Raw genomic sequence first — 27220 nt, forward strand, 5'->3', positions numbered from 1 at the left:
ATGGACCTGAAACAATGCTACACATAAGCTGTCTATGCAAATCCAGATTGGAGGATCGCAGTGCTAAGAGCGATGTTTAACAGCAGGGGCTTATGCCACTGTAGATAGGCCGTATAAGCCTGCTTCAAACCATTGGACACACAGTTGAACTGTAGGATGGTGAAATACCTTTTGAGAGCTGAGAGAAAACTTGACAAGGCAGCCCTTAAAACCGAGACTAGCCCACATTCCCTGCACACCTAGCCAGCTGGCTGACTGTCCACACAAGAAAAAATGTGCGACAAAAACAAAGGGGATCTTAAATTACTCTGCACAGACAGATAGACAAGCACAAACACTTTACAGCATTTTGCACAGCCATGATATAACATCTAATGGAATGCCTCGCACCAGCTTTTTAAAAAACTTTTTTATTGAGTGTTGCAATTAACAATAGAGTAGTGGCATGAAAATCTGCACAACTGCATCCAGGGTCGAGTACTGCCACTTTTTCAGGTTTATGACCGTTGTTGACAATGGAGGTTGATAGCGGAGCTGTGTTTGGCTTAGACTGTTGCGGCTGTGCCCTGCAACATTAATAAAATTGCTATTTTGATAATATTGAACAGAGATGATCGTGGCCAGCACTGATCCCTCGGCGCATTCGCACAGCTAAGTTTACATTTACTATTTAATGAGAACACATTGCACCTTAATTGCATCTTAAGGTTTTTTAATATAGAAAGAGAAATTACTATGTAACTAATGGTTTCCCCGCACATTTTTCCCCTCAATTTTAATATAGTCTTTTTTTTCATTGCTGGAAGGTGTCATTGTTTTAATTAACTATTCACTTCATAATAAACTTGAAACTGTTCTTTTCTGTTCTCCAAGAGAAGTATGTCCTCTTCAGCTTAGCTTTCTATGATTTTGTAAGAATCAAAGCTAAGATTTCCAAACTAGAACCATTTTTGGAAACCAAATATTTTCCACTCCAAAGGAGGTCATGTGGCCCAAAGATCTACACATTACTTGGTAGTGGGTCTAACCATTCCATCTCCGTTTTGCAAGGTAAATGCTCCACCCACTTATCTTACGAGGATAAATCACTGCCCCCAGTAATCTTGGACTAAAATCTGCTCCCATTTACTTCAGACCAAACTTGTCCCATCATTAATACAAACAAATGTTTTTTGCATCACATTTTCTCTACTGGACACTGAGCGGACTATTTCAACGAAAACTTTGGGATTCTGGTACGTGGCGATCCAGAACTTGCTTCTCTCATGTACACTGCTAACTTCTTACTGGTAAGACATGACTTCCCAATTGTGAAAATGTTTTAACACATATATCTCATTGGACTTCCCAACTGTTACACTGGGTTCATATACTTCAGCGACTCCAATTGTGCTTTCAGACTTGGACCTTGCCCTTCTTGACTTACTTAACACCCTTGCCCTTAAGGTCATTATTTTAGACTGGAAGACAACTAACAATGTCTCCTATCACAATTGGTGAGCACGGGTTGCCTACCTTAGAAGCACGCACACAGCCCAATCAAAGCCCAAGGCAAGTCCCATTACCTTACAATGCATTTGGAAAGCATTGGACACCCTTATACATAATTCTATGTCAGGACCGGAGGCTTCGGATTATGCTAATCTCTCTTCGCTTTATTAGAAATAACAACACACAGCAGCCAGAGAGATACGTAAATATCAGTGTAAACCATAAAAAAACTACAACTCCCTACAACCAGGGATAAGTAGAGTACATTAGTCCATCAACTATTTCCATAACATCCTGTAAAGTCCTCCGTCCGTTCCCATTCCTCCTCATTCTTCGCTGCTTCGCAGCCAGTTAAGTGCTCATGCTTTGTTTACATTGTTTAATCGTTGTGACTGTACTTTTCAGATAATCGGCAGATTGCTTTGCTTACGCGCGCTTGTATCTCTGTTTCTTCCTACAGAGCCCCAACCGGCCGCGGGAACGTTCTCGCTCCTCACGCGGCCGGCTTCCCTGCTGTGCGGCTTCTTTGTACGCCGCTGGGGGCGCTCGACCGCCTTGTGACACTCGCGTCGCGTCTCCTCAGACGAGGAGCGCGCCGAGAGTTCAACGGACGGTAGAGCCTGCCCCTGCTGCCTCTCCTTCAACGTCCGCAGTGCAGATTGTATTTGTTCCCCTATTCATTAATAAACGCCCCGCTGGGGTCTGTATTGCGGTTCGAACCGCGACGAACGCGCTGATTGTTCAGCGTTGTATGCACTTCAAAACACCACGCTTCTCGCGGGCGGTGTTAACTTCATTTGGGCATATATTCCGCTTTGTGGACACATCAAACAGTGAGTTTCCAACGCGTTTGGAAGGCAGCTGCCCTGTCAGGTGAATCCTGAGGGCGTATGCGCGTTGGGGGCCTGGTGCAGCCCCATTGTATCCCTCTGGGCTACCCAAATTGCGGCCTTAGGCCTGAAAAAATTTATACTACCTGCTGATTGGGTGACCGCCTTGTCCGTCACTGACAAGTACTTACCTTTGCTACAGATATGGCTGGGCAATCCGAATATTACGAGGAGGAAGTCCAGGAGTACTTACCTTTTAGCGATGATTTCTTTGAGGCAGTTGATGACTCTATATATCGAGTAGTTAATGAGGTAGTGGGTCCGATGGAGCAACGTCTCTCGGATAGAATTGTGCAGGAATGCCAACGATTGGCGGCGGCCCGCGGCAGCGCGACGCCGGTCCCAGGAGACCTCCCTGACGCGGTTCCTCCCCCCCCCAAAAAACAGCGTCCTGACGGGGTGGATGCAGATGCCTTTGCGCGCCTTAAAACGGCGTTTTTAGCAAAGACGACCCCTTGTGCCCCCCCCCCCCCAGCGGGTGACCAGCCTCTAGATATGCCAGATCCCCCATCCCCGGCGACTGATAATGATACCCAGGCTGATACCGATGATGACGCGAGTTCTTCCCGTCCTTGGCGCCCGGCCCCGGCGACCGCTTCTGAGGCGCCGGAGGAGGATGCTGATATGCTGAACCCCGATGAAATAATGCATCCCCGGTCTTCCGCTTGGGTCCCAGGGGATAAGGTCGTTCGATTCCTGGCCAACCGTCTGCGTAAGCCTCTGGAGAAGGAAGCACGGAGTTGTTTGAGGGCGGAATGCCCCCGTCCCTCCTTGCCGGACAAAATCGCGCTTACTCCAGAACTGGACTCTAAAATGGCCACCTTCTTGGCGAAATTTGTGAAGGACCCCCGTAAGGGCATTGATAGATCTTGGCGGTCCTGTCAAGATAAACTCCTCGATGCCGTCGGTCCCATGGCAAAGATATTAGACATGGCAGAGGAGGCTAAGGTGACTGGTTCCACGATTTCCCCTGAGGTGTTATCAAATTGGGCCCAGCGGGCCCTTATTTTTATAGGAAACGCAAATTGCGCCCTTTCAACGGAGAGTCGTCGTTCCTTGTTGATTAAATTGGACCCTAAACTAGGAGATTTGGCTTCTTCTGAGGCCGGGGCAGTTGCGCAGGGAGGCCTTTTTGGCGAACCCTTTGTGAAGGAATTGGGGAAGTTCGTGTCTACTTTTACTTCCTTAGACAAGGCCCAGTCGGGTATTAAGAAAGTGTTTACCCAGCGGGTTTTCCGCGGGGCCGGCCGAGGCAGGGGCCGCTCGTCCGGCCGTGGGTTCCAACAAAACCCTAATAAGGGACAAGGCTCTGGTCGTGGTCAATACAATTCCACCGCAAATTACACCAACTTCTATCCCACGCGAGGACAGCGTTTCAGAGGTCGTGGAGGCTACAAGTCCAACTCTGGAGGCGGAAGCTCTAGCGGTAAGTGTCCTTTCCGCATGTCACATACAGTTAGGGGGGCGGCTGGCATGTTTCAAAGAGGCTTGGGCGGCGTTAACGTCCAATGCATGGGTCCTTCAGACAATTCAGGGCTTTCATGTAGAATTTCTGGACAATCCTCGCCAGCTGGCGCGGCCAACTCCATTACAATTCAGCCTTCAGGACGCACAGTTGATCGACGAGGAGGTCGCCGACTTGCTTCGCAAGGGCGCCATTTGTCGCGCATCTCTGCATCCTCATGGTTTCCTCAGCAATATTTTCCTCGTGGACAAAGTCGACGGAGGTCGTCGTCCGGTAATCAATCTCAAGGAATTCAACACGTGGTTGGTGTACCGCCATTTCAAAATGGAGGGAATTCATCTCTTACGCGATCTCCTGCGTCCTTCCGATTGGTTGGCGCGTTTGGATTTAAAAGACGCCTATCTCGTGATTCCGGTGCACCCGCCCCACAGACGATTCCTACAGTTTTGTTGGGGGGGTCTGATATACGAATTCACGGCCCTTCCATTCGGGCTTTCCTCGGCACCATGGTGTTTCACCAAGGTGCTTCACCCCGCGGTAGAGTTTCTCCGGGCACGGGGTATACGCATGATCGTCTATCTGGACGACATTCTGCTAATGGCTCAGTCTCCCCAACTCTTGTCGGTGCAACTCCAGCACACGGTTTCTCTTCTGCAGAACCTAGGGTTCGTTATCAACACGGCGAAATCGGTACTTCAACCTTCGCAGTCAGTTACCTTCCTGGGCTTTGTGGTAGACTCCGTTCAGGCGACGCTGAGCCTTCCCTCTCGAAAGATGGCAAAGATTCGGCACGAATTACGCCAGACGGTATCCAGGCCCTCCATTTCCCTTCGTCGCTTGGCCAGGATTGTGGGCCTCCTGTCGTCCTCGATTCAGGCGATTTTCCCGGGCCCATTGCACTATCGGGCATTGCAAAGATTGAAGGCCTATCACCTCAGACGGGGTCGGTCGTACGATCACGTGGTACCACTTTCGGCAGAAGCTAAAGAGGAAGTCCAGTGGTGGCTCTCTCATATGGAGGCATGGAACGGTCGAGCGATTTTTGGCTCCGTTCCGGATTTGGTCATCGAGTCCGACGCCAGCAAACTGGGTTGGGGTGCTCGATGCGGGGATTTCTCCACCGGAGGTGTTTGGTCAGCAGACGAACGGGTCTTTCACATCAATTGCTTGGAACTGTTGGCCGGGTCTTTCGCAGTGCGCTGCTGGACCAAGGACAGGGTGCAATCGTGTGTCCTCCTGAAGATGGACAACATCTCTGCGGTCCGTTACGTCAATCGGTTGGGAGGGCCCCGTTCTCGGGCTTTGGCCAACCTAGCGAAAGACTTTTGGGGCTACTGCCTAGACCATCATATATCGGTGACAGCGGAGTATCTCCCGGGCCAGCACAATCAAGTAGCGGACTGGCACTCTCGTCATCTCTACGACTCCAGCTTATGGAAGCTGGACCCTCCGGTCTTCCTATGGTTGAACAATCTCTGGGGTCCCTTCTCAGCGGACCTGTTTGCCTCCCGTTTGGACAACCAAGTGCCCAGATTCTTCAGTTGGAGACCGGATCCGATGGCTCTTGCCACGGATGCCTTTCTCCAAGACTGGAGGGCGGAAAACGGATACGCGTTTCCGCCATTCTCCATGATAATGAGAACAACAGCCCAGATCCGACGACAGGGTGCGGAGCTGACCTTGATCACCCCTCTATGGAGGTCTCAAGTTTGGTTTCCAGTTCTTCTGGAACTTTCCTGGGATTCTCCAATCCTACTCCCCCTGTATCCTCAACTTCTTCGGAACCCAGAAGGGAACCTTCATCCCCTGATTACTCAGGAGACGCTCAGACTCATGGCGTGGCGTCTTTCAGGCGCAGATGGTCGCTGCCGGGACTTTCGGGACAGGCTGAGGCCCTCCTGTCAAAGGCATGGGCAGACAGCACCACGAAACGTTATAGATCCGCGTGGTCACGATGGGTTCGTTGGTGTCTTCGACGGGATCTGGATCCCGTGGTCGCAGGAATCGTTCCCCTCTTGAATTTTTTCGCCGATTTGGCGTCGGACGGCTTGGCATATCGCTCCATTAACGCTATCAGATCGGCGATTTCTGCCGGTCACGAGCCTCTAGATGGAGCGCCTGTTGGGGAACATCCGATGGTCTGCAGACTTTTACGGGGCGTGCGTTTATCGTTACCCCCAGAACCTCGTTACTCTGTCCTTTGGGACGTCAACAGAGTCTTGAATCTGTTTCTTTCCTGGCAACCTAATCGATACCTCTCTCTGAAAGAATTGTCTTCCAAGCTTGCTATGCTTCTATGCTTGGTCTCCTGCAGACGGGTTTCCGATGTTCGTGCGCTAGACGTCTCGGCGCGGGTTTTCTCCCCGGAAGGAGTTGTTTTTACGATCGGACGCAGAACCAAGTCGCATTCGCGTACAGTAACGTACCCGGCTTTCCGGGACTCTCCCAAACTGTGTGTGGTAGATTGTTTAAAGTCATATGAAGATTTAACGCAGGAACTCCGCCCGCCGGGCGAGCGACAACTCTTGATAGCTCTCAAGAAACCACACAAAGCAGTCTCTTCTCCCACCATTGCCAGGTGGGTGCGATGGGTTATGCAAGAGGCTGGCATTGATACAAAATTATTTGGTGCCCATTCTGCCAGAGGTGCTATGGCCTCAAAGGCTTTCGCGCTAGGTGCGCGTTTGGAGGATTTAATGCGAGCAGCGGACTGGTCGTCCGACTCTACCTTCAAGAGGTTTTATTTTAAGCCAGTCCTTAATGTTGCACAGTTAGTGGTAAGTAAGCTTTGAACTAGCATAATCCGAAGCCTCCGGTCCTGACATAGAATCGGAATTTGCCTAGTAACATGACGGTAAGTTCCAATTCTATTAAGGACACGGAGGCGAGGATTATCCCGCCCGGGGCACCTTTGGTGCGAACCCCCCCGTATGGCAGTAAGTACTTATTTTCTCGACCTTGATTGACGGGACATGCTTGTTTCATTTGATGTGTTTTCTACTGTGACCTTGCGTAATATGCACGGTTTGGTTCGCACGGTTCTCACCTCCCTGCTTGGTTTCTTTCAGGCAATGATGGATCCAAGCAAGACCAATAAGAAAATGGCGTGACTTGCGCGAAGAAAGAGGAGGAATGAGAACGGACGGAGGACTTTACAGGATGTTATGGAAATAGTTGATGGACTAATGTACTCTACTTATCCCTGGTTGTAGGGAGTTGTAGTTTTTTTATGGTTTACACTGATATTTACGTATCTCTCTGGCTGCTGTGTGTTGTTATTTCTAATAAAGCGAAGAGAGATTAGCATAATCCTCGCCTCCGTGTCCTTAATAGAATTGGAACTTACCGTCATGTTACTAGGCAAATTCCGATTCCTTGTAGAACTTACTGTCCCTTCGAGGCTTGTCATCTTGGTCTCTGTTCATGCTCAAGTCTGGGCTTAAGAACCTCCTCACTTGTTCACATGGTTCCCTTGTTAGCTTTCTTTCCCTTTCCTTCTTCTCTTTTTTTCCAATCGTCTACACTCTTCTTTCTTATCTTTCACTCATTGAACCTGCTTTTCTTTCCTCATGTACCCTTTTTGTTGTTAATGCCCACACATAGTTGGTGTCTTAAGTTTTATGTTCTTTACACTCTTCTGGTACCTACCCCGAATTTCAGGTTCTTTATTCTCCTTTGAATGCACAACTAGCACAGAAGTCATATGGTATGGTCCTAAAATAGGAGGACATAAATACTCTTAACAGCTCGATCCATTAACATTATTAATCACTGCTATCAACCTTTGCCGAATGACCCAATTGTGTTCACTTCCACGTGACTAGGGGTCATATTTTAACAATGGGAAGGCAAGCCACCATTTTGATGTGATGTTAAAACTAGAGCTGTTCAGTTGTGCCAAATGGGCTGGGTAATAGAATCCAGAATATGTAAAGAATACACCACTTCAAAGGTGAAATTTATTGTCCCCCTCGGTCAGCGATTTTGAACCATTATTTTGCTCTGCATCGCACTGGTGTTATTAAAAATGAGGTGGTATGAATAATTGCAATCATAGCAAGGCATACCCATCTTCAATAAATGTCTATTCTGTTATCTAACAAATAGGTATATATCGCATACCAGGAGCTATCATAAGACCAGGTTGAACTAAACTACTAATGGGCTATTCTAGAGTGAACTAATGAAGTGCAATGAAGAAAACATTTTATATATATATATATATATATATATATATATATATATATATATATATATATATATATATATATATATTCACTGAAAAAACCATAGGTTTCACACATGTTATAGTTAGGAATTAGCATTTAAAAAACCTTGCAAATTCACTTAAAAAACATAGGTTTCACACATGTTATAGGTGGCAATTTCACTCGGGGGGGATTTCACCGTGCGCGCACGGTGCGCGCACCCCGCGATTTAAAAAAAAAAAATTAAAATGTTTTTTTCTGCCTTCGGAGTCCTTCAGGGACCCCCTGACAAACGTTAGGGGGTCAGGAACTCTCTACCCTGCCCCCTTTTCACGTTCGCCACCTTCCTTTTTCACTCTCGCACTCAAAACAAACAAAATGGCGGCCGACACTTCCTGATTTCGACCGATTCGAACGTTGACTGACATGTAACCACCAATCAGAATTACGCTCGCGCACGTTAGGGTGCGCGCACCGTGCATGCACGGTGCCCGGCTATAGATATTTATGTACTTTAACTGCAATTTTCTCAGGAACTACTGAACAGATTGACTCCATAATATGCAAAAGGCACATCCCTGACCTGAGGACTACCTCTTTGCCAAATTTCAAGTAATTCTGTTCAGCCGTTCGGGCTGTACCTTCGACTAAAGGTCCTATGGGAAAATGCATGGGGAAAACACGTTTTGGGACCCCCCTTTTTTCTCGGCCCCCGCTTGACGAATCCCCCCGAGACTTTCAGGGTAGGAGCTGAGCGGAGCGCCCCATTAGTTTTGAAAATTTCGCGAGGATTCGTCAACCGGCGCCAAAGTTATTAAAAAATAGAATTTTCAGATTTCCTATGGAAACACGGTCCTAACTATAACTATCTACTGGCGACCGCCAGTAGATAATAATTTGCCTGGGCAATGTATCAGAATTGCATACCTTTTTCATCTATCAAACATGAAGGGGCCTGCCAGGTGGATTGCAAACCTGATCGCTATGCTGATAAAATCCCTACATAATTATACAGGGCACGTATCAAATGATCGTGGATAGATTTATTTTCATTGCAAACGTGCCAATTCTACTCAGTCATTAAGTCCCATAGGTTGCATACTGGATAAAGTTCAGTAGATGGTGATGATTGTCCTGGCATCCATTTCCTGTCAACTCAAGTATTAGAAAGTGTAATTAGCAAATGTGTTCATCGTCCACGAGAATAAAAAGTTGTCACCTAATTCTATATTTTCATATTTTAATTTTTATTATTTTGGATTCCAGTGATCAGTTTCGTTTGGAAAAGCATGAGCGATCTAGACAAATGACCTCTTTCTAAATTCTAAATGTTGTCTACTTTTCAGATATACAATATTGCTTTCTGTGTTCACCTTTGACCTTGAGACTTCACTTTCCACCACAAGGAAAATTACTATCACGTAGAAAAATGCAAAAACGTTGGTTTATTTTTTAAACAACTTTGCCTTTTCCTGAATCTTTTCGAAAATACACTTTCTTCACACTGCACGTTTACTCATTCAAAAAAAATATATATTCTGACTATTTACTCTGGCCCCTCCAGGGGAATACATAAACTCTGGGTACCATTAGAGCCCCTAACAAGTGGAAAATAGAAGATAGATTTGACCTGCTTGCAGAAACAGTTATGGAGTCTTTATTGCTAAGTTTCACAGACCTCAAACAAGGGTTCAACTCCGTGATTGAAAAGCCTCAGCATATAAGGGGTTAAGCCAGCAAATACATGTTTTTCATTTTGGATAAACAACGCAATTGCCCCAAACAAAAGTTGGTTATTATTTGAAAACAACACTATTTCACCTCAGAATACCATCTCTCTGTGTCTCACCAACAAAATGTATCTGCACTTTAACAATGACTAGGTGAAATGTCTCCCCTGAAAACTACTTGGTTCAAACCGTGTTGCAGATGTTGCAAGTAGATATCCCTTTTCAGAGCAACATGACATCTGCTTAAGTTGTTTGGGATTGGATCCTGAAGCAGTGGCCCGCGACTCCTGTGCTTGTATGCAACTGAAGGCCATCAGGAAGTGGAGAGTCCAAGCTGTTTTTGTCAAAGGCCAACAGAGGAAGGCCAATGTGTTCGTTGTCACCTCCAGGTAAGTCCCCTGTCAGGAAACGAACTCCCAAAGATCTTCAAATAAAAAACACAAAAAGCAGCATAGGAAGAAGTGCTCTTGTTCCTTAAAGAAATAGTCCTGCTCCTAGGACCATTTTGAAACTCCGTGTTATTCCCCGCCTCTAGACTTTTTCTCATCGTTAGATAAGATCCTGACCCTGAAAAAGATTAAACCAGAGTTTCTGGCTCCATTAGCTGGTCCCACACAGGATGAGGTCTTCCTCCTTACTATGGTGGATCTGTACGTGATCATTCCTATATGCTGCAGGTTTTTCGCCATGGGAAGCATGATCATGCAGGCATGGCAACTCTGATGCTGCACCTCCACGGTGCCAGCACCCAAGGAGAAGTTGAAGGCTGTCAGGGCATTGTTCCCCACTCAGTCAGAGCCTCCTTCAATACAAATATCACCCACTAAGCTGACTTGGACAATGCTGTTGATTTTGTTGCATAACATTTGTGTGGTAAACAAGAAGGTTAATGCAAACTTCATTGAAAGTGCCTTTTGCAGAGCACCTTCCTAGAACCACAGAGATTCACTGGATGAGGTAGCTCTTTGGCTGCCACTATGAAATCTTAGCAATGCCTGTTAATAAATATGGCCACACAGGGTGTTGATTTGGGGGCTGATAATCTCCATTACCCATTATAACAGTGATGCTGCCGTATCTGCATTTCCAATATGAGAGATGCCTAGGCACTTCACCAGAAGGTAAGATTCCAAAACACGTTGGTCCTTCTTCAGAAGAAGTTTCCTCATTTTGAGCTGTCACTTGAAAAGTAGCTGAAGCCTTGGTATTAACCTTTTCCTATTCAAAGACAAAATAAGTTCTTACTGTGATCTTCCAACCCTCCTCCTTGGTGGTAGAGCCTTGTGCGCCCAATATTGAGGCTCACCTGTGTGTGGTCATGACGTTCTAGAAGAAACCATTTTCAGGCATAGCTGTTCTCAGACAGATAACCAGAGGCCATAGGCCTGCTCCTTTTGACCTACACTGTTTGTCCTGTCACACTTCGCCAGAAAGGTTGGTAGTTCTAATTGTTTCTTCAATGAAAAAATCTGAATGCCTTTCCTATAGCACCTCATGATAGAGAGAAAAGATACATAGCTACAGGTTGCAAAGTCCTTGCCTCCAATAGCCTAGGAATGTCTCCTTCCTTCTGGGCTAATATGTTCACTCCCTTTGGTCACTGATGGCTTGGACACTTCTAAACTGATCCTGAAGTGTATTGTTGGTCCAGCAGGCACCATGGCTAGATCCTTGGGCAGGGCTGCCACGCTGCATCAACATGCCTGATGCTTTCCACTGGCTTCTCAGGAGATGTCTAAACCACACTCAAGGAAGCCCTTCAACAGCGAGCAGATGGTTTATGAGAAGGCAAACTCCTCCCAGGAACACTTAAAAAATAACAGAGCCATGGCTAACTGTATGAACGTACCTAAGTGGCAGGCCTTTCCTAGTAATACAACCATGTTACATACAAATTGGCCCTAATTATATGATAAATATGCAGTGCATTAACTTATCAGAGTTGTATGTGGCAGGCTTAGAGCCTAGAGGACTAATATTTTGAATGGTGATAAGTAAGAGTCCGTGAAATCGCCGTAATATTTTAGCAGCACATTAACTTTAGTCATGCTAATAGAAATGCATCCGAGAGGAATCTTCCATTCTACTGGTCAACAAACTAGTGTAGTGATTAATATTGCAAGGCCATCTGGCCGTGCACAGAACAAATTTGAAAAGAAGAAGGAAACATAGATGGATATATTTGCTTATCTTGCAAACACATCCCTGATTGAGATATATGAGTTTTATCCCTACTCAACACCTATTATGTGTGTGTTATCAGGCTTGAGGTGCAGGCACAGAAAGCAGTCAGTCAGTTAATGGAGCTCTGGCATCTCCCATCATGCAATCAGTATATGTGCCAAGGAATGCCCCTCACTTTCCTGGGTCTATTTTTATCCTTGCCAATGATGCTCTGTGGAGAGGGCAGACTGAGTTTAGGTGCAGTCTTTCCTATCTGCACTGTAATGAACAAACATTATTACAAACAGTACAGGTGTGTGATGTGAAAAGCTTTAGGGTTCTCTAATGTTCATCTTATTCTATATAATGACTGTTGAGTTTACCATAATAATTTTCATCATACTAATAATTCCCTTCATTCTGATACATACGGTTTATGTTGTGATTGCACATAACAACTAACCAACAGCTGTGTATGTTTTCTATTTCCAGGGGTAAGGGTGAGGTTTCACTCACACACATAGAAGAACTGCAGAGAGGAGGTTTTATGGCTGGGTTGCCTGACTCATTACGCTCTGAATCTGGATAGAGAAAAGTGAGAGACATCTGTCACTTCTCCTTTTGTCGGAAAGGGGGGTAATACACATTATCTCTTAGGACTGAGGCGGTCTAACCAGGTGTGCCCCACATCGCCTAAGTAGGAGGGTCACAACAGTGCATAGCCTCCCCAGCGAGACAATTGCATTAGGCGATTGACTGACATCCCTGGACTTCCAGGATGCATATTTTCATCTTGCATTCCTGCCCGCCCACAGAAATTACCCGAGATTCACCTTAGGATCCCAGCGTTATGAGTTCACGGTCTTGCTGTACAGGTTTGCTACTACACATCAATGTTCTCACTAAAGTACTGGCAGTTGTGGCAGCTTCAAAGCAATGGTCAGGAGTCCTTGAATTTCCATACTTGGACAATTGATTAGTAAAATCAAAGTCCCCAACGCTGGCCTCAGAAAGCCTGCAGCAGACAGTGGCACTCCTGCGCAACTTGGGCTTCACCATCAACACCCTAGAGTCACACATCACGCCCATGCAGAAGCTACCGTTTATAGGAAAAGTGTTTAGACATAAATCTCATGAAGGCTTTTCCTCCTCCTCAGAGGATAAAGGATGGTTGACAAATGATTTTGATGATTGATTCAGATAAATATCCCAGATCTTGCATTCTGTGGACCACAACAAGTGGTGGAGGATGGCCCACTAGTAGTTGCTGCAAAAGAAGTGGCCCCATAATCAAGGGAGTCTTTCAGCTGAGATATAGATTCTCTAATCGATACCTCCGGCTCCGCACTGGTGGACATTGGATGTAACCTTTAAACCTGTGGTGACATGTCCCTTCAGCCCTCTGCATGCATGGCTGCAATGACCACAGATGCCTTCTTGCTGGGCTAGGATGCCTTTTTTGGGTGACTTGATGATGCAAGGTTTTTAGGCTGCTTTGTTGCAGCATCTGTCAAGAAATGTGCTGTTGCTGCATGCGGAACACCGTGCCATGAAGACATTTCTCCCTTTCATTCCAGGGAGTAACATTTAGATTCTGTCAGACAGCACTTCCACCATATCAACAGGCAAGTGGTGTGTGGTCATGGACCTCCCGTTCTGAGGTAATTTTTCTGTGGTAGTTGGACCTGCAATTCTGGGGTTTCCCTAATAGCAACTCCTCTTGCACACTCTGTAATCAAGCAGACATCCACAAACACCTATTGCTGGAGGACCATGAATCAGAACTTCATCCCAAAGTGATAGTGGTGATCTTCTCTAGATTGGGGTTTCCATAAGTAGATCTCTTCCCAATGGCCCAGAATAGGACGGGTCCTAAGTATTGTTCATACACTTCCATCTGAATAGTTTCCCTAGGGGATACTTTTGGGTTCCACTGATCTCAGCACCTCCTGCATATGTTTCTACCCATGTTGAAAGTCCTGTGGAAGGTATGGGAAGAGAAGACACAGCTGATCTAATCATCCCAGTCTAGCCCACTGATCTGTTGGTAATGAGCTTTCAGCTACCTCTTTCTCTCCCACACAGTGGATCTCTCTCACAACAAGGTGGTCACATTCCTCACACCAATTCCATACCACAGTGGCTGCTTGTGTGGTGATTGAGTATTGCCAGTTATTCTTTGTGATGAGGACACAGATGGCATCTTGCTTGACAGGAACCCTCTTACAAATCCATCTGTGCTGATTATTGGAACAATCTTGTTCAGTGGTGCGAGTTGAAAGCCTCATTCCTTTTTAATACAACCTTTCTGATGTCCTGTGATCCATGTTGTCCCTTGCGTAACATGGTCTTGCAGTTGCTACACTTAATGGCTATTTTGCTAGTCTGCATTAGTTTGGCTGCCTGACTAACCATACCGGTTTAGATTGTCTTTTCTGCCACATTATATAAAAGGTTTTCTTTTCTTGTTTCCTGCCACTCTTTTCATTGTTTCCCAGTGGGACTTTCTTAATGTCATCCCTATTTGAGCTGATACACAATTGCCCAGTTTGACTTCTCACTTGGAAGATAGCATTGCTGGTGGCAGTTACTTCAGATCATAGGATTTGAGAACTCTAGGCCCCTTCAATTTGTTCACAGTTTTTACCTGGATGAGGAGGTGGTCCTTGCATTTGCCCATCGTTCTTGCCTAAAGTCTTATCTGAATTTCACATGGGTCAGTCCATTAAGCTTCCATCTTTCTTCCTTCTTCCCTGTCCAACCAAGCAGGAGTGGTTATACAGAATGGACCACAGACTTGGGGTACCTCAAATCGGCACAACAGGACATATGAAATAACCAGCTTCTTGGGGGCTAAACTGGTGATGAGAAGGGCAAGATGGTGACCCTATTCATCCCTGGGTTAAGATCTACCAAGCTGTAGCCAAGAAACATCCTATGCAGGGCATTTACGACCATTCCACAAGGGCCATAGCTGATTCTATGGACCTCTCCAGAGGCCCCTTGACAACATCTGGTCGGCAGCCATATGGGTATCCTTGCATATTTATGCCATGCAATACTACCTCATGCCACTCTACCATGCACAGTATTCTCATCAATTATGTAATTTAAAATGTCATAAGTTTTATCAATACTATGATTTCACATAGTATAAGTGATGTAATGTGAAAGTGTATAAGCAGTGCTTCGTTAAGGCCAGAGTTATAGGTTATGATCTATGGCTAATGGAGGTGGGCAAGTTATAGTAATTTGAATGTGGTGAGTAAATTATAAATTTCAGATATAACCTTTAACCCCTGTTTTTCCCCTGAGAGATATACACACACACACACACACACCTTTGCTTCACTATAATAACTACCTCAGTTCTAATGATCTTACTGCAAATCAAAAATTGTTTTTGAGTACCACTTGAAGCGGTGCAGAAAGTTTTATCCCTACCCCATCTCCAGGTGATGCCTGAAGCACTTTCCCAGAAAGAAGAATGCTTGCCATTCTGTTGGGAGTGGTGGGTACAGATTTAATAAAGACTATTCATCCGCTAGTCAAATGACTAAGTGGCCACTGGTAGAAAAGTAGCACTTGTGGGCCTAACTGTGAGAATACGTAGTGTAGTTCGTTATTAATGATCAGGTCTCCACACCCACCACTCTTCCGTTTTCCTTGAATATAGCTTAATGAATTGACTGAATTCTGTATTATCCTTTTAACTTTGAACTTACTAATTACATGGACATTATAACCGGATATTGTCAACGTTTCAATTTCAATACAAAATTAAGTAAATACATTAAAAACTAAGGTACTAGGAAAAAACTGAAAGTCACGTGCTATGCTCTTTCTTTGATATATTGCAATGGTAATTGTTACACATTTTATTTTGACAGTTTATATGAACTTGTAAAGCATGAAAAGAATGGATTGGTATTTGCAGATTCAAATGAACTTGCTGCACAGCTTAAAGTAAGAATCATTTATATCTAATTGATTAATTTTTTAATCACAATGAATATTTGTTTCACTTTCCTAGCATATGCCAATGCTTGATTGAAGGGACTTAAATTTTAATTTTGTTAAATGTATTTTACTTGACGTGTAATCTGAAGCAACGGGATCCTCACTAACAATGCAGAGCTGGCTCAAACTTTGTGAATCTTATTGCTTCATCACTTTGTATCTGTTTGCATTCATGGACGCATGCAATCCAGCAGAGGCCCATTTAAGAATGGACACTACATAGACACACAGCTGGTAGGCGCATGCCAAAGGCAAGCCTGTTAGCGGCCATACACATTGTATCAACCAACCTTACTTGCACAGAGCTTTGAGAGTGAGTTTTTTTTTTTTTTAATAAACTGAATTCTATTCATTTATGAATCGTAGAACAACCCACAACAGGTCCCCAGGCACAACAACACTTTAAAATAAGGCCATAATAAGTACATCCACACATCCCACTCAAATATATCCATCATGGTAGTCCATAGTACTCCAACCATTTTCCCCATATCTTCACATACTTTTTGGGGCATCCCCTGGCGTCATATACAGCCTTCTTTTTGAGTTGCACATTAGTGCATCGCCTGTTTCCAAAGAGTCCGGAGAGGAGGAGAAGGCTCCTGCTGCCACCATTTAGCTGTATCTCTTTGCCAGTGCCACTCCAAACCTCACCAGAGTCTTGTCTCCACCGGCATCACATACCCCTTCCAGGACTCCCAACAGACTGGGCAGCAGTGAATTGTCAATGGGCCTTCCCAACACCCTAGACAGGACCTCAGTGATCTTGCCCCAGTATCTCGCAATCACAGGACAGTCCCACACCATGTGATAGAAGTGAGCAGGGGTCGCGGAGCAACTCTAACATGCTGGTGACATTAGTACACTTAGGCGCCAGAGTCGCTCAGGTGTTTTGTAAGTCATATGCATTTAATTAAACAATATGAGCCGAAGCCATGAGGATATAACCTGCACTCTTGGCACCCACCCACTATTCTCACTGGGCCTTGAGGGGCACAAATAGATCACAAGAGTGTACTATAAGGGACTTGTATATCTGCAAAACCAGGGGGCTACATTCAAGAATTCTTCCTAAGAATCCACAATGTTGTTCAAAGGCATGGCGTAGTTAGGTGAATCTAAAAAACTGAGATCCATGTAGGCCAAACTCTTCCTGAAGGGCCTGATAGGACTTAAGATGTTCACCCTGCCAGACTTCTCCCACTCCGCAGATCACAACACCGTTCCACCCACCACACCCTTCTAGGAAAGATTTCTAGTGTAGCCATTGGCCTACCCAGTGGGGCGGTTGCCAGTGTAGCCCTTCGATCCCATCCAGTTCACCACAATGCCTTGTGCCAGGTCGCAACTACCACCTTTGTCGGCTGAAGGAGGGAAGATGGAATATGAATGCCATACCAGAACCACTTGATCTTATCCAGACCCATCTCAACCACCTCTAGCTGAAACACCGGGCCCCCTTCCATCCTCCACTCAGCCACTCGTTGACCACCACTGCCCAGTGATAAAGACGCACATCCGCCATACCCAGCCCATCGTTCCATGTATATTGAGGAAATTCCCCATAGCTACACAGGAAGGTTGTTCAAGACACACAAAGGCTCGAATTCTGGCCTGCAGCTGGTGTCACCAAAACTGCTGCAGTTGTAAGGGAGAAAATGTTATTTTGGTTGCAGGCAGGGAGGGTGATCATTTTAAACAATGTTGTGCGGCCCAAGACATTGAGAGGCAGCTTCACTCACCCTTTGAGGTCTGATGTCAGGTGGGACAGTAAGAGCCAGACATTCAAGCAAGACCTGGCTTCAGGGGGCCAACATTGATGTGGGCCAGTTGATGGCAAGTCCGGATGCCTCCCCATACAGACCAAGAATCTACATCACCCGAGGAATCTTGAGCACAAAATATATAGAGGCACATTATCTACATAGAGTGCTGTGTGGTCTCTATAGCCACCCCAGTCAAAGCCCTAAACCTGAACATTACGGATAATCCATACCACCAGTGACTCGATTGCCAGAGCAAACAAAAGTCGTGATAGGGGACATCATTGATGGGTGCCCACACCCAATCGAAAATAGGGCAGATAAGGTACCATTGACCCACACCTGGGCCTTAGGATTAGACTAAAGCACCCACACTAAAGCACAGAATCAGATACCTAGCCCCATCTTAATCAACACTTCCTCCAGAAAGGCAATCCTGAAGAAAGACCATAGGATTCTCCAGCTGAGAAAGATGCGCGAGTGCCATGTGGACCCTGCAAAGACAGCGCCTGATACTCCTTTGGGGCATAAACCCACATTGATCTGGGTGTACCAGCTGTGGGAGGACCAGTAGCAACCGGTTCGCTAACACTTTCATGAAGATTTCACCTCAGAGTTAATTTGTGATATTGGGCATGACTCACACCGATCTATTGGTTGGCCAGGCTTAAGAAGGACCGCTATGGTCGCTAAGTCAAGCCAATATGGAAACTGTGCTTTGCCAACCGCCTCCTGATAAAAGCTAAAAAGGCGAGGCATCAACTGGGCTTGAAAATATTTATAGTATTTCATGGAGAACTCATCCAGGCTTTACCTGGGCTCATATCCTGGAGGGCCAGAGCGATCGCCAGCTGAAGGGGACAATCCAAGTCCATCCTGACGCTCGGGATATTGAACATCAAGGGGCGGTTTGCCTCCCCTGGAGGTCGCTCCCTAGGGGGCGTATATGGCTTCGTAGTATGTTGCAAATTCAGATGCTGTGTCTACAGCGGTTTATGCCACCACCCCCTCTCCGGACAAAATAGGGGAAACCACCCAATCAATACAAGAGTTTGCCTGATTTGTGGTCTTTTTGGGTGCTTACCAAAAGAGGGTCACTGGAGCATGGTCTGAATTTCTTGGGGTAAAATGAGAGGCGGTGGTTCCGGGAAGATCTGATGCTGGAAGAAGGAGAGAGTGCCTCTGGACCCCCTCTTGTACCCCGCGTAAAAGACCCTATCAAACCCAAACCGGGCCAAGAGAGAGCAATTATTGCTAAGTAGGGGAGTTTCTTTTAAGAGCAGGACCGCTAGGTCCTGTCTTTTTGCAAAACCGAGCACTATCGCTTTGTGCAGTCATTAGGACCTTTGACGTTCCACGTCATCAATATATAGGAGGCCTTTGCCCATAGTAAAAGCCATCACAGCTATTATGGCCCCAAGGATCCTGTGTGCAAGTCGGGACAACCCAGCTTAGGTAGGAACGATGTAAACATGCAGTGTACCTGTGGTACCCCCCATCATCAACCTGAAACAAGAACAACAAAACCAACACCCACTTCCCCAGCCACCCTCTACACCAAACCCCCCCCCCCCCCCCAACAAAAAAACCTATGTCGTGAAAGTTCAAAAATTCACTCCTGCGCCATCCCAATACAGTTATAGGAGACTTTGGTGCTGACAGAAATAGAGAAAAGAAAAGTCAGGAAGGCTCTGTCTATTGAATCCACTGATAAATCCCGAGCTGATGTCTGGCGGTGCTGTTTTTGCAATGTCCCCAATACTTGAGAGCCAGGCTGCTCCGACCTCAGGTTCTGGTCTGGACAGTTAAGAGTCAGTCCACTTCAGACCCTCGGCAGCCTCACCACCTCTTTCCAGAGGGCCCACCCCCCATTCCAGCACCAAATGCTTCCTCAGAGCCCGCTGCTCAATCACCCATTCCCATGCATCCTCCGGTGTTTCAAAGAAAACCGTTTTAGAGTTTCAATGCAACAACTGAACGGTGAGAAGAAAACTGTTTTACAGTTATGAATAAACTGCAGGCGCGCTGGGAACATCAGCATTCCAAATTTAAGAAGCAAATTTGTGCCTTGACCTTATCATATGATTTTCGAGCCCTGTCACCTGGGTTTCCAGCATGGTGGGCTTATAGGATATGATCCCAGTCTTAATAGTTGAGTACTTAAGTAATAATCTGACAAGGCGGGACCCAGGGATCGATGTGCCGGGTTCAATCACAATACAGAAAGGCAATGGTCAGAGGGCCCCAAGACAAAATCCATTCCTCAAGAAATCGCTCCGGTGTTGCCTTATTTGACTCTACAACAACATTGTTAGTGAGGAACCTAAGATTAGCTTTAGAAGGAAATCATTATTTCATCCTGTAAATTTAAAGAAAGTTAACACTGCCTTTTTAAATAAGCCTGAAGACCGTGACAAAATGTTTTAAACAATTAAGGGAGGCCTCTTTATGCCAGCAGTAATTACTCTAAAAAAAGTTTAAACTGCTGCCTCATAGGAGAAAGTCAATTTAAGATTTTTCTTGTGATGAAAACATTCCTGTCTTATGGTTTGTACCATGATCATCGAGAATTTAATCACATCCAATTTAACCTACTCCACCAAGTAAGGGGGGCAAAAGAAATGTGGCAGAATATGGCCACAAGTTATCATGATCCACTCACAATTGGTGGTAAAATTTGTGATCACTTTCATTGTGCAGAGATTCTAATATTTAACATTAATAGCAGGAAAGACATTCAATTTAGTTGCTTATTGCATCCCACAGCTTTTAGACAAGTTCATTTATAATGGTCAGGAAAACTAACAATTTAATTGCATTCGATATTTTATGCTATTGTAACCTGTGATTTTAGTACATGAGCTGGAAATAAATCAAATTTATCGGCTTGTAGGCTACTTGATAGCATAGCCACCTGTAATCTTACACAAGAAATAATTGTTCCAAAGCCTTTGGCCGGTATACCCTTAATTTGATATTACAGACCTCGGACAGTGATGAGACTAAGCCCTGTTGCTCTTTCTTGGTCTGATAATTAGTACTCTGTAACGATTTTAAGTTATATATTTTCAGAAAATAAAATAATCAAAGGTCCTGAAATAATATATCTCATAAACAGAAAAATGGAAACAAATGTTGGTGCAGCTATTCCTGAAACTGATGTACCTCAGGCTTCAAAGGAACCAGTGAAAAAGATTGAATACAATGAGCCCACGTATCTGGGGTCTCCAACAACTTCTTCTTTAAAGAGAGCTGAGTTTTAACAATAGAAATCATATCAAGCTACTAATAGAATAACCTTTACAGTAGTTGCCACATCAGACACGTTCTTCATATATATATTTCTGTTCATATACGCAACTTTTGCAGTCTCACACTTGAGGAACTCTGCTTCTTCCCTGCTTACACACAGTAGGGCAGACAACATCGGGGTCTGCTTCGGCAGGAACTTTGCTGCATGTTTATTGAATATATTACAGGCTTCATTCTTTCAATCACATTGTAAGTGGTTGGAGCATGGAACTTTGGAATCAGTTAGGGCTGCTGCCACTTTTAGGGTCTACCACTTAACAGTGCTAACACCTGCACAATGCAGAAGGCAGCACAGTTAAGTTTCAGGTCCTTGGACTCCATGTCTAAGAGCTACCTGTTGGCAGCTACTGAGCTTCTAGTGGTTCTCAAGCTACCTGTTGGAGATTCCTGATGCACAGGATGTTACATAAAGCAGCACCCTAGTCCTCTCTACTGTCTACTTGTCAACCATGAATGTGGTAAGTGGAAGTGGTTTACTCCTGAGTTAATATTTTAAAGATTGTACTGAAAAGATTAACAAACTGGAGAAGTAATTACAGGTAGCAGAACAGAATTAGTTAAATCACCTAATTGGTGAGGTAAAACAAGTTATTTAGGGGAAATTAAAGCTAGTACCGTTCCTATTGAGCCGTTTAGGATCCTAAATTTGTTTGGCAAATCCCTGCACAATGAGTAATGAATTACTACCCTCTCAAATTCTAGTGTATGAGCTTAGTACTTATTTCCATGAAAATGAAACCAAAATCAGAAACTAATTTGTGAATTCAGGATGGCTATTGTACTGTAGAGACCCCATGGACTGAGTAAGCTGGTAGACTGGTCAGCTTTGAGGAGTCCCTTTCACTCATGGAATTTGAAATGTTTGTTTGGTTCTGCTAAATTTATGCTACGTGGCCCTAATACGTTTGCAAGTAACTGTGAGAAAGTGCCATCTTTCTGGCATGTTATGCCCCCACTTTTTGCTGAATTGCTGAATGTACTTTGACTAAGTGTACCCTGGACTCCTGCCAATCAGGTGCCCTGGGCCTATGTTCCTTCCCTAAAACAAACAAAACCCAAATTGGCAAACCCTGGCCACATGTCAGCCCCTGGTAAATGGTACCCTAGGTACCCAGGGCCTTGTGACCAGGGAAGGCCTCTAAGGGCTGCAGCACTCATTGTGCCACCCTTAGAGGCCCTGTACCCTTACACACACACACTGCCTTTGCAGGCTGAGTGTTTGGGTGCAAGACAAAAACAAAGTCGACAAGACACACATCCCTGTGTGCCATGCCCTCACCTACACTGCCATGGCATACATCAGCCACCCCTCTAGCTGGGTGCCTTATGCCAATGGTGTGGGCACAGGAGCAGGAGCCCTGTGCCCCTACAGTACCCAGGTCCATTCCTGAGCACTGTAAGTGCAGTGCTGCCATTTAAGAGTACATGGTGCTGAGAGCTCGTCAAACACAAACTCCACAGCACCATAATGGCAACACTGAAGACTGAGAAGTTTGAAATCAAACTTCTCAGCACATTAAACCCACACTGATGCCAGTGTGGGATTTAATGTACCAAGCACCCCAGAGGGCATCTTAGAGATTCCGCCTTAAACCTAACCTACAATCCACGTCTGCTCTGAGGCTGCCACACAGCAGACATGTTGCTGGACCCCTGGGTGGGAGAGCCCCTGCTCTCCTGGGCCTGCAACAATGCACATCCTGGGCGAGGTGTTAAATCTCCTCCCCCAGGATGGGCAGGGGGAAGCTTCAAAGGCATGCCGCCTCTGTGAGCTTCCCCAGGCCACTGCAACCCCCCACTCTGGCGGGAAGCTTTGGCCTGAAACCCCAAATAAGGACAGGGGATGTGCCAGCCTGCCAACCCCACCCCTCAGGTGGGGGAGGCGAGGTGAAGCACATCTCCGGGCTCTCGCCATCTTGAAGATGGGAAGCCTTACCCTATCGGGACTAGGCTACTGCCCCCCTCCAACAGGAGAGAGGCAGGATAGGGGGTGTACCCACCCCAGGACAGGGACCCATTGGTCCCTGCCCTTCACCTACCTGTAACGCCCCTAAATGTAGTATTTAGGGGCACCCTGAACCTTCCTTCCCCAGATTCCAAACTACAAAGAAGAGCAAGAAGAAAGAAGGCCTGCCCTGCAGCTGCTAAGAAGAGGAAGACACCAACTGCTTTGGCCCCAGCACTACCGGCCTGTAGACCCTCGAACCTGCTCCTGCTCCAACCCGGCATCTCTTGTGGCCAGCATCCTCACAAACCCCGGAGGACCTGGCTACCTTCTGGCTCTAAGCCCCTGGGACTCCCATGAGTAGACGCTCTACTCAGAACCTACCTCTATTCCCGGAACTGCGAACCCAGCACACTCTGCACCAGCCAAGCCTGGCCAGTGCCGGAGTAAACAAAGACCACGAGGACGACCCCACGGCGACTGTGACCCCGAGTCCGGCACCCAAGGACCTCCCTCGACACTCCTGAAGAAGCCTGCAGCCTCAGAACAAGGTGCCCCCCCTACCGCGATCAACAGAGGGTAAGATTTCCTGACACCAAAAGGCACCACTGCACGTGGCGCCCCGCGGCCCCCTGTGCCCAATCCCGAGGTACCTACCTATCCCCCAACTACCCAACTTACCTCTCGAAGTGGTGGTGGCACCTGAAGAATCCTCGTCCCGAGCTTGCAGTCTTTTTCTAAACCGGAGATTTCCCATTGAAATCAATTGAGCGCCTGAAGGCTCAAAAGCACCCTGCACCCAGCCGCCCGAGTGACCCTGGCAGTGCAACCTCTACACCTACCTACTTCCCCACTTGCCCTGAGTAAGTGACCAGGAGCCCAGCTCCCACAGCCGCGTGGCTTGCCAGTCAGCAGCCACCAACCAAGTCCCCCCTATCCCTCATAGGATAACATTGGGCCTAACTCTCTCTGCACCCGGCCGCCCTAGAGTCTCTGAGGGTGAACCAACTGTACCTACCAGACCCTGGGGGACCCCTGAGTCTATGCCCAGAACCTCAACTCTGCCAGTCGAGTACTTACCCTTAAACCGATAACTCTATGTTCGAGGCATATGAGCTGCAGATTATACACTGTGCATAGATCGCCATCTGGTTTTGGGCCCGGATGTTTGCAGTTTGTTTTTCCTCTTGGAAAGTCTTTGGAAGTCACGAGGTCGGTGACTCCTCCTTTGGTTCGTATTGCGCATGGGCTTCGGCTCCATCATCAGATTGTTTTTTTCCGCCATCGGACTCGGATGTAATACTTCGCGCTCCGGTTCCGAACTTTTCCAGTTCAACGATCGACGCAAAATCCTCGCTCATCGAGATCCTTCAGATAATAAATCATCTTAATCACCTTCTCTTCGACACTTCTTCGATTCCGGTCGTCGGCGGCAGCCTTCGGGCCTATCCCGGCTCCGGTCTCGGCTGATGGAAAGAACTCCCTTCAAGAAGTGCCCTCGATGTGGGTCCAAATTCCCCATCACCGATCTTCGTGAGGTGTGCAACCTCTGCCTCTCCCCTGAACACGAGGCTCGAGACTGTCCCGCCTGCAAGTCTTTTAGATCCAAAAAGACTATTCGAGATCGAAGGGCCAGACGCAACATGGCGCACTCCTCGACCTCCGCTCCAGTCGACATCTCCGGGGACGACGTCGAAGCTCCGGGACAGCAGAACATCGAAGAAGAGGACAACGACCTCGTCAGTGCTTCCGAGGCCGACGACTCAGATGTCGAGGACATCACCCCGGCGCAGAGGGTCGTGAGTACTATACCCCCTCCCACACCGATACCCAAAAAGGCTTCGGTCACGCCCTCGCCTTCGAGCCTAGGCAAGACCAAGGACACTGCTTCTAACACCCCACCTTCGTGCCCGGTAAAGGAGCCTATTAAGCCTTCCGGCAGCTCGGGCTCGAGCCAGCCTACCAGCGGTACCGAAAAATCGGCTTCCACCTCCACACGGAGCCCAGCACCAAAGCCCTCGGTGTCGAAACCCGCTCTCTCAGCACCGAACAAAAAAACGGAGGTCCCAAAAAAGCACGGGACAGACAAGCCTAAAAAGCCGTCGGCCCCGAAAACCTCGGCGCCGACCGAACAACCAGTGTCGCAAGAACTTTTCACATCGGATCCTCTGCAAAAGACACTTACCAAGGATCCAAAAACTGGACATTTGACACCGTCTTCAAAAAAGAGACACCTGGACAAACCAGCTCCACCTCCACCTCCAAAGAGGAAGGACACTGCTACCTCCCCTTTCAGAGTGCCTTCCCCACCTCCTCCACCTCCTCCACCTTCCCCACCTCCACCTTCTCCACCCCTGCCTCATCGCTCTCCGACCCTGTCTCCAGACCAGGATGATCAAGGGGACCCTTACTATGATCCAGCAGATGTGCCACAAGACCCCACCCCAACTGGATCCCCAGACCCATGGGATGACTATAACAATCCGGACATCCCAGATGTCCCACAGGATGACCTTTACCCATCTAGGCCATCCCCACCAGAAGATTCGTTAGGTTCTCACCACCTACTACAGAGGGCGGTACATTATCACGGGGTAGAACTACATACTGACCCAGTGGAGGAAGATTTTCTCCTAGACACCTTCGATACTGCACATAGGTCTACTGCTATCCTACCTATGCTAAAAGGAGTAATCAAGCATGCACCGGAGGTTTTTAAAGACCCTGACTGGGTCTTTAAAAACCTCCGGTGCATGCTAGGGCTAGGGTCCTAAACCCACGTATAGAGAAATATAAAGCCGCCCCCACAGATCCTTCATACATTAAAGGCCCTGCACCACTGGATTACTTAGTGGTATCTCCAGCTAGGAAGCGTTCAAATTCTCAGGCGTCAGGCGAAGCACCACCACCTGACAAAGAGTCCAAGCTCCTAGACGCATCAGGGAAGCGCACTGCGTCACAAGCCGCCAATATATGGCGTATCGCCAACACGCAAGCGCTATTAGCCAGATACGACAGAGCGCATTATGATGAGTTAGAGACCATCATGCACCATCTCCCTGAAAAATACAGAAATAGGGCTAATGAATTGATCCAGGAGGGAAAAACTATAACTAATACCTCTATACGCTGTGCCCTAGATGCGGCAGATACAGCCTCCAGGGCCATAAACACCAGTGTCCTTCTCCGTCGCCACGCCTGGCTAAGAGTTTCAGGTTTTAAACCTGAGGTGCAAGCCTCCATATTGAATCACCCATTCGATCAACAACATTTATTTGGTCCAAAAGTTGATGAAGCCCTTGAGAAGATGAAGAAAGATACTGATACGGCGAAATCCATGGGAGCCCTACAGTCACACACTCCTAGGCACTCCTTTCGCCGCTCTTCCTTTCGGGGCACGGGTAGAGGCTACTCTTCAGATAGCGCATCCACGTCCTACAAATCCCCTCCTCAGTCTACCTTCACAAAGGGTTATCAAAGCGGCGGCTACAGAGGCAATAATAATAAAGCAGAGGCAAGACAAATACCGTCCGCTCTGCCACACCGCCTACCCAGTGACTTTCCCCCGCTCCCTCCAGACCATTCCACTCCGGTCGGGGGCAGAATACAAGGTTTCCTTCATGCCTGGGAGACAATCACCTCAGACAGATGGGTGACCCAAATTATTCATTCAGGGCACTGCCTAGAATTACCATCTACCCCCCCAAACATTCCACCCAGGCAACGCCCAATGTCTCAAGAACATGCCATGTTACTAAAACAGGAAGTAATCTCCCTCCTGCAAAAAGCCATAGAGCAAGTCCCCATCAATCAACAAAATTTAGGGGTCTACTCCCTGTACTTTGATTCCAAAAAGAGATGAGACTATACGACCTATTCTAGATCTCAGACCTCTAAACACTTACATACATTCAGACCATTTTCACATGGTAACCCTTCAACAGGTTCTTCCACTCCTCTCCCAGAACGACTTTCTCACCACTCTGGACTTGAAAGACGCATACTTTCACATCCCAGTACACCATGCTCACAGAAAGTACCTCAGATTTGTAGTGGACGGGCAACACTACCAGTTCAAGGTGCTCCCGTTCGGGGTCACAACAGCACCAAGGGTATTTACCAAGTGCCTAGCAGTAGTGGCGGTACACCTCAGAAGACAGCACATTCACGTCTTCCCATATTTGGACGACTGGCTAATATAAGCCACGTCCTACGACCAATGTGTGCGCCACA

General features: G+C 46.7%; 1 protein-coding gene across 2 annotated transcripts in view; it reads left to right on the forward strand.

Moving 5' to 3' along the window:
* ALG1 (ALG1 chitobiosyldiphosphodolichol beta-mannosyltransferase) overlaps positions 1–27220 on the forward strand; it is a 236930-nt gene that overhangs the window by 198691 nt on the left and 11019 nt on the right. The window contains exon 12 of one of the 2 annotated variants that reach the window (XM_085628273.1): positions 15838–15913. In XM_085628273.1, coding sequence (XP_085484399.1) covers positions 15838–15913 — 76 coding nt within the window. Of the gene's footprint in view, positions 1–6914; positions 7153–15837; positions 15914–27220 lie in introns of those variants that run through there. The other variant, XM_085628274.1, reaches the window with a different exon arrangement.

This window comes from Triturus cristatus, chromosome 10 (genome assembly GCF_964204655.1).
Source record: "Triturus cristatus chromosome 10, aTriCri1.1, whole genome shotgun sequence".
Classification (NCBI taxonomy): Eukaryota; Metazoa; Chordata; class Amphibia; order Caudata; family Salamandridae; genus Triturus; species Triturus cristatus.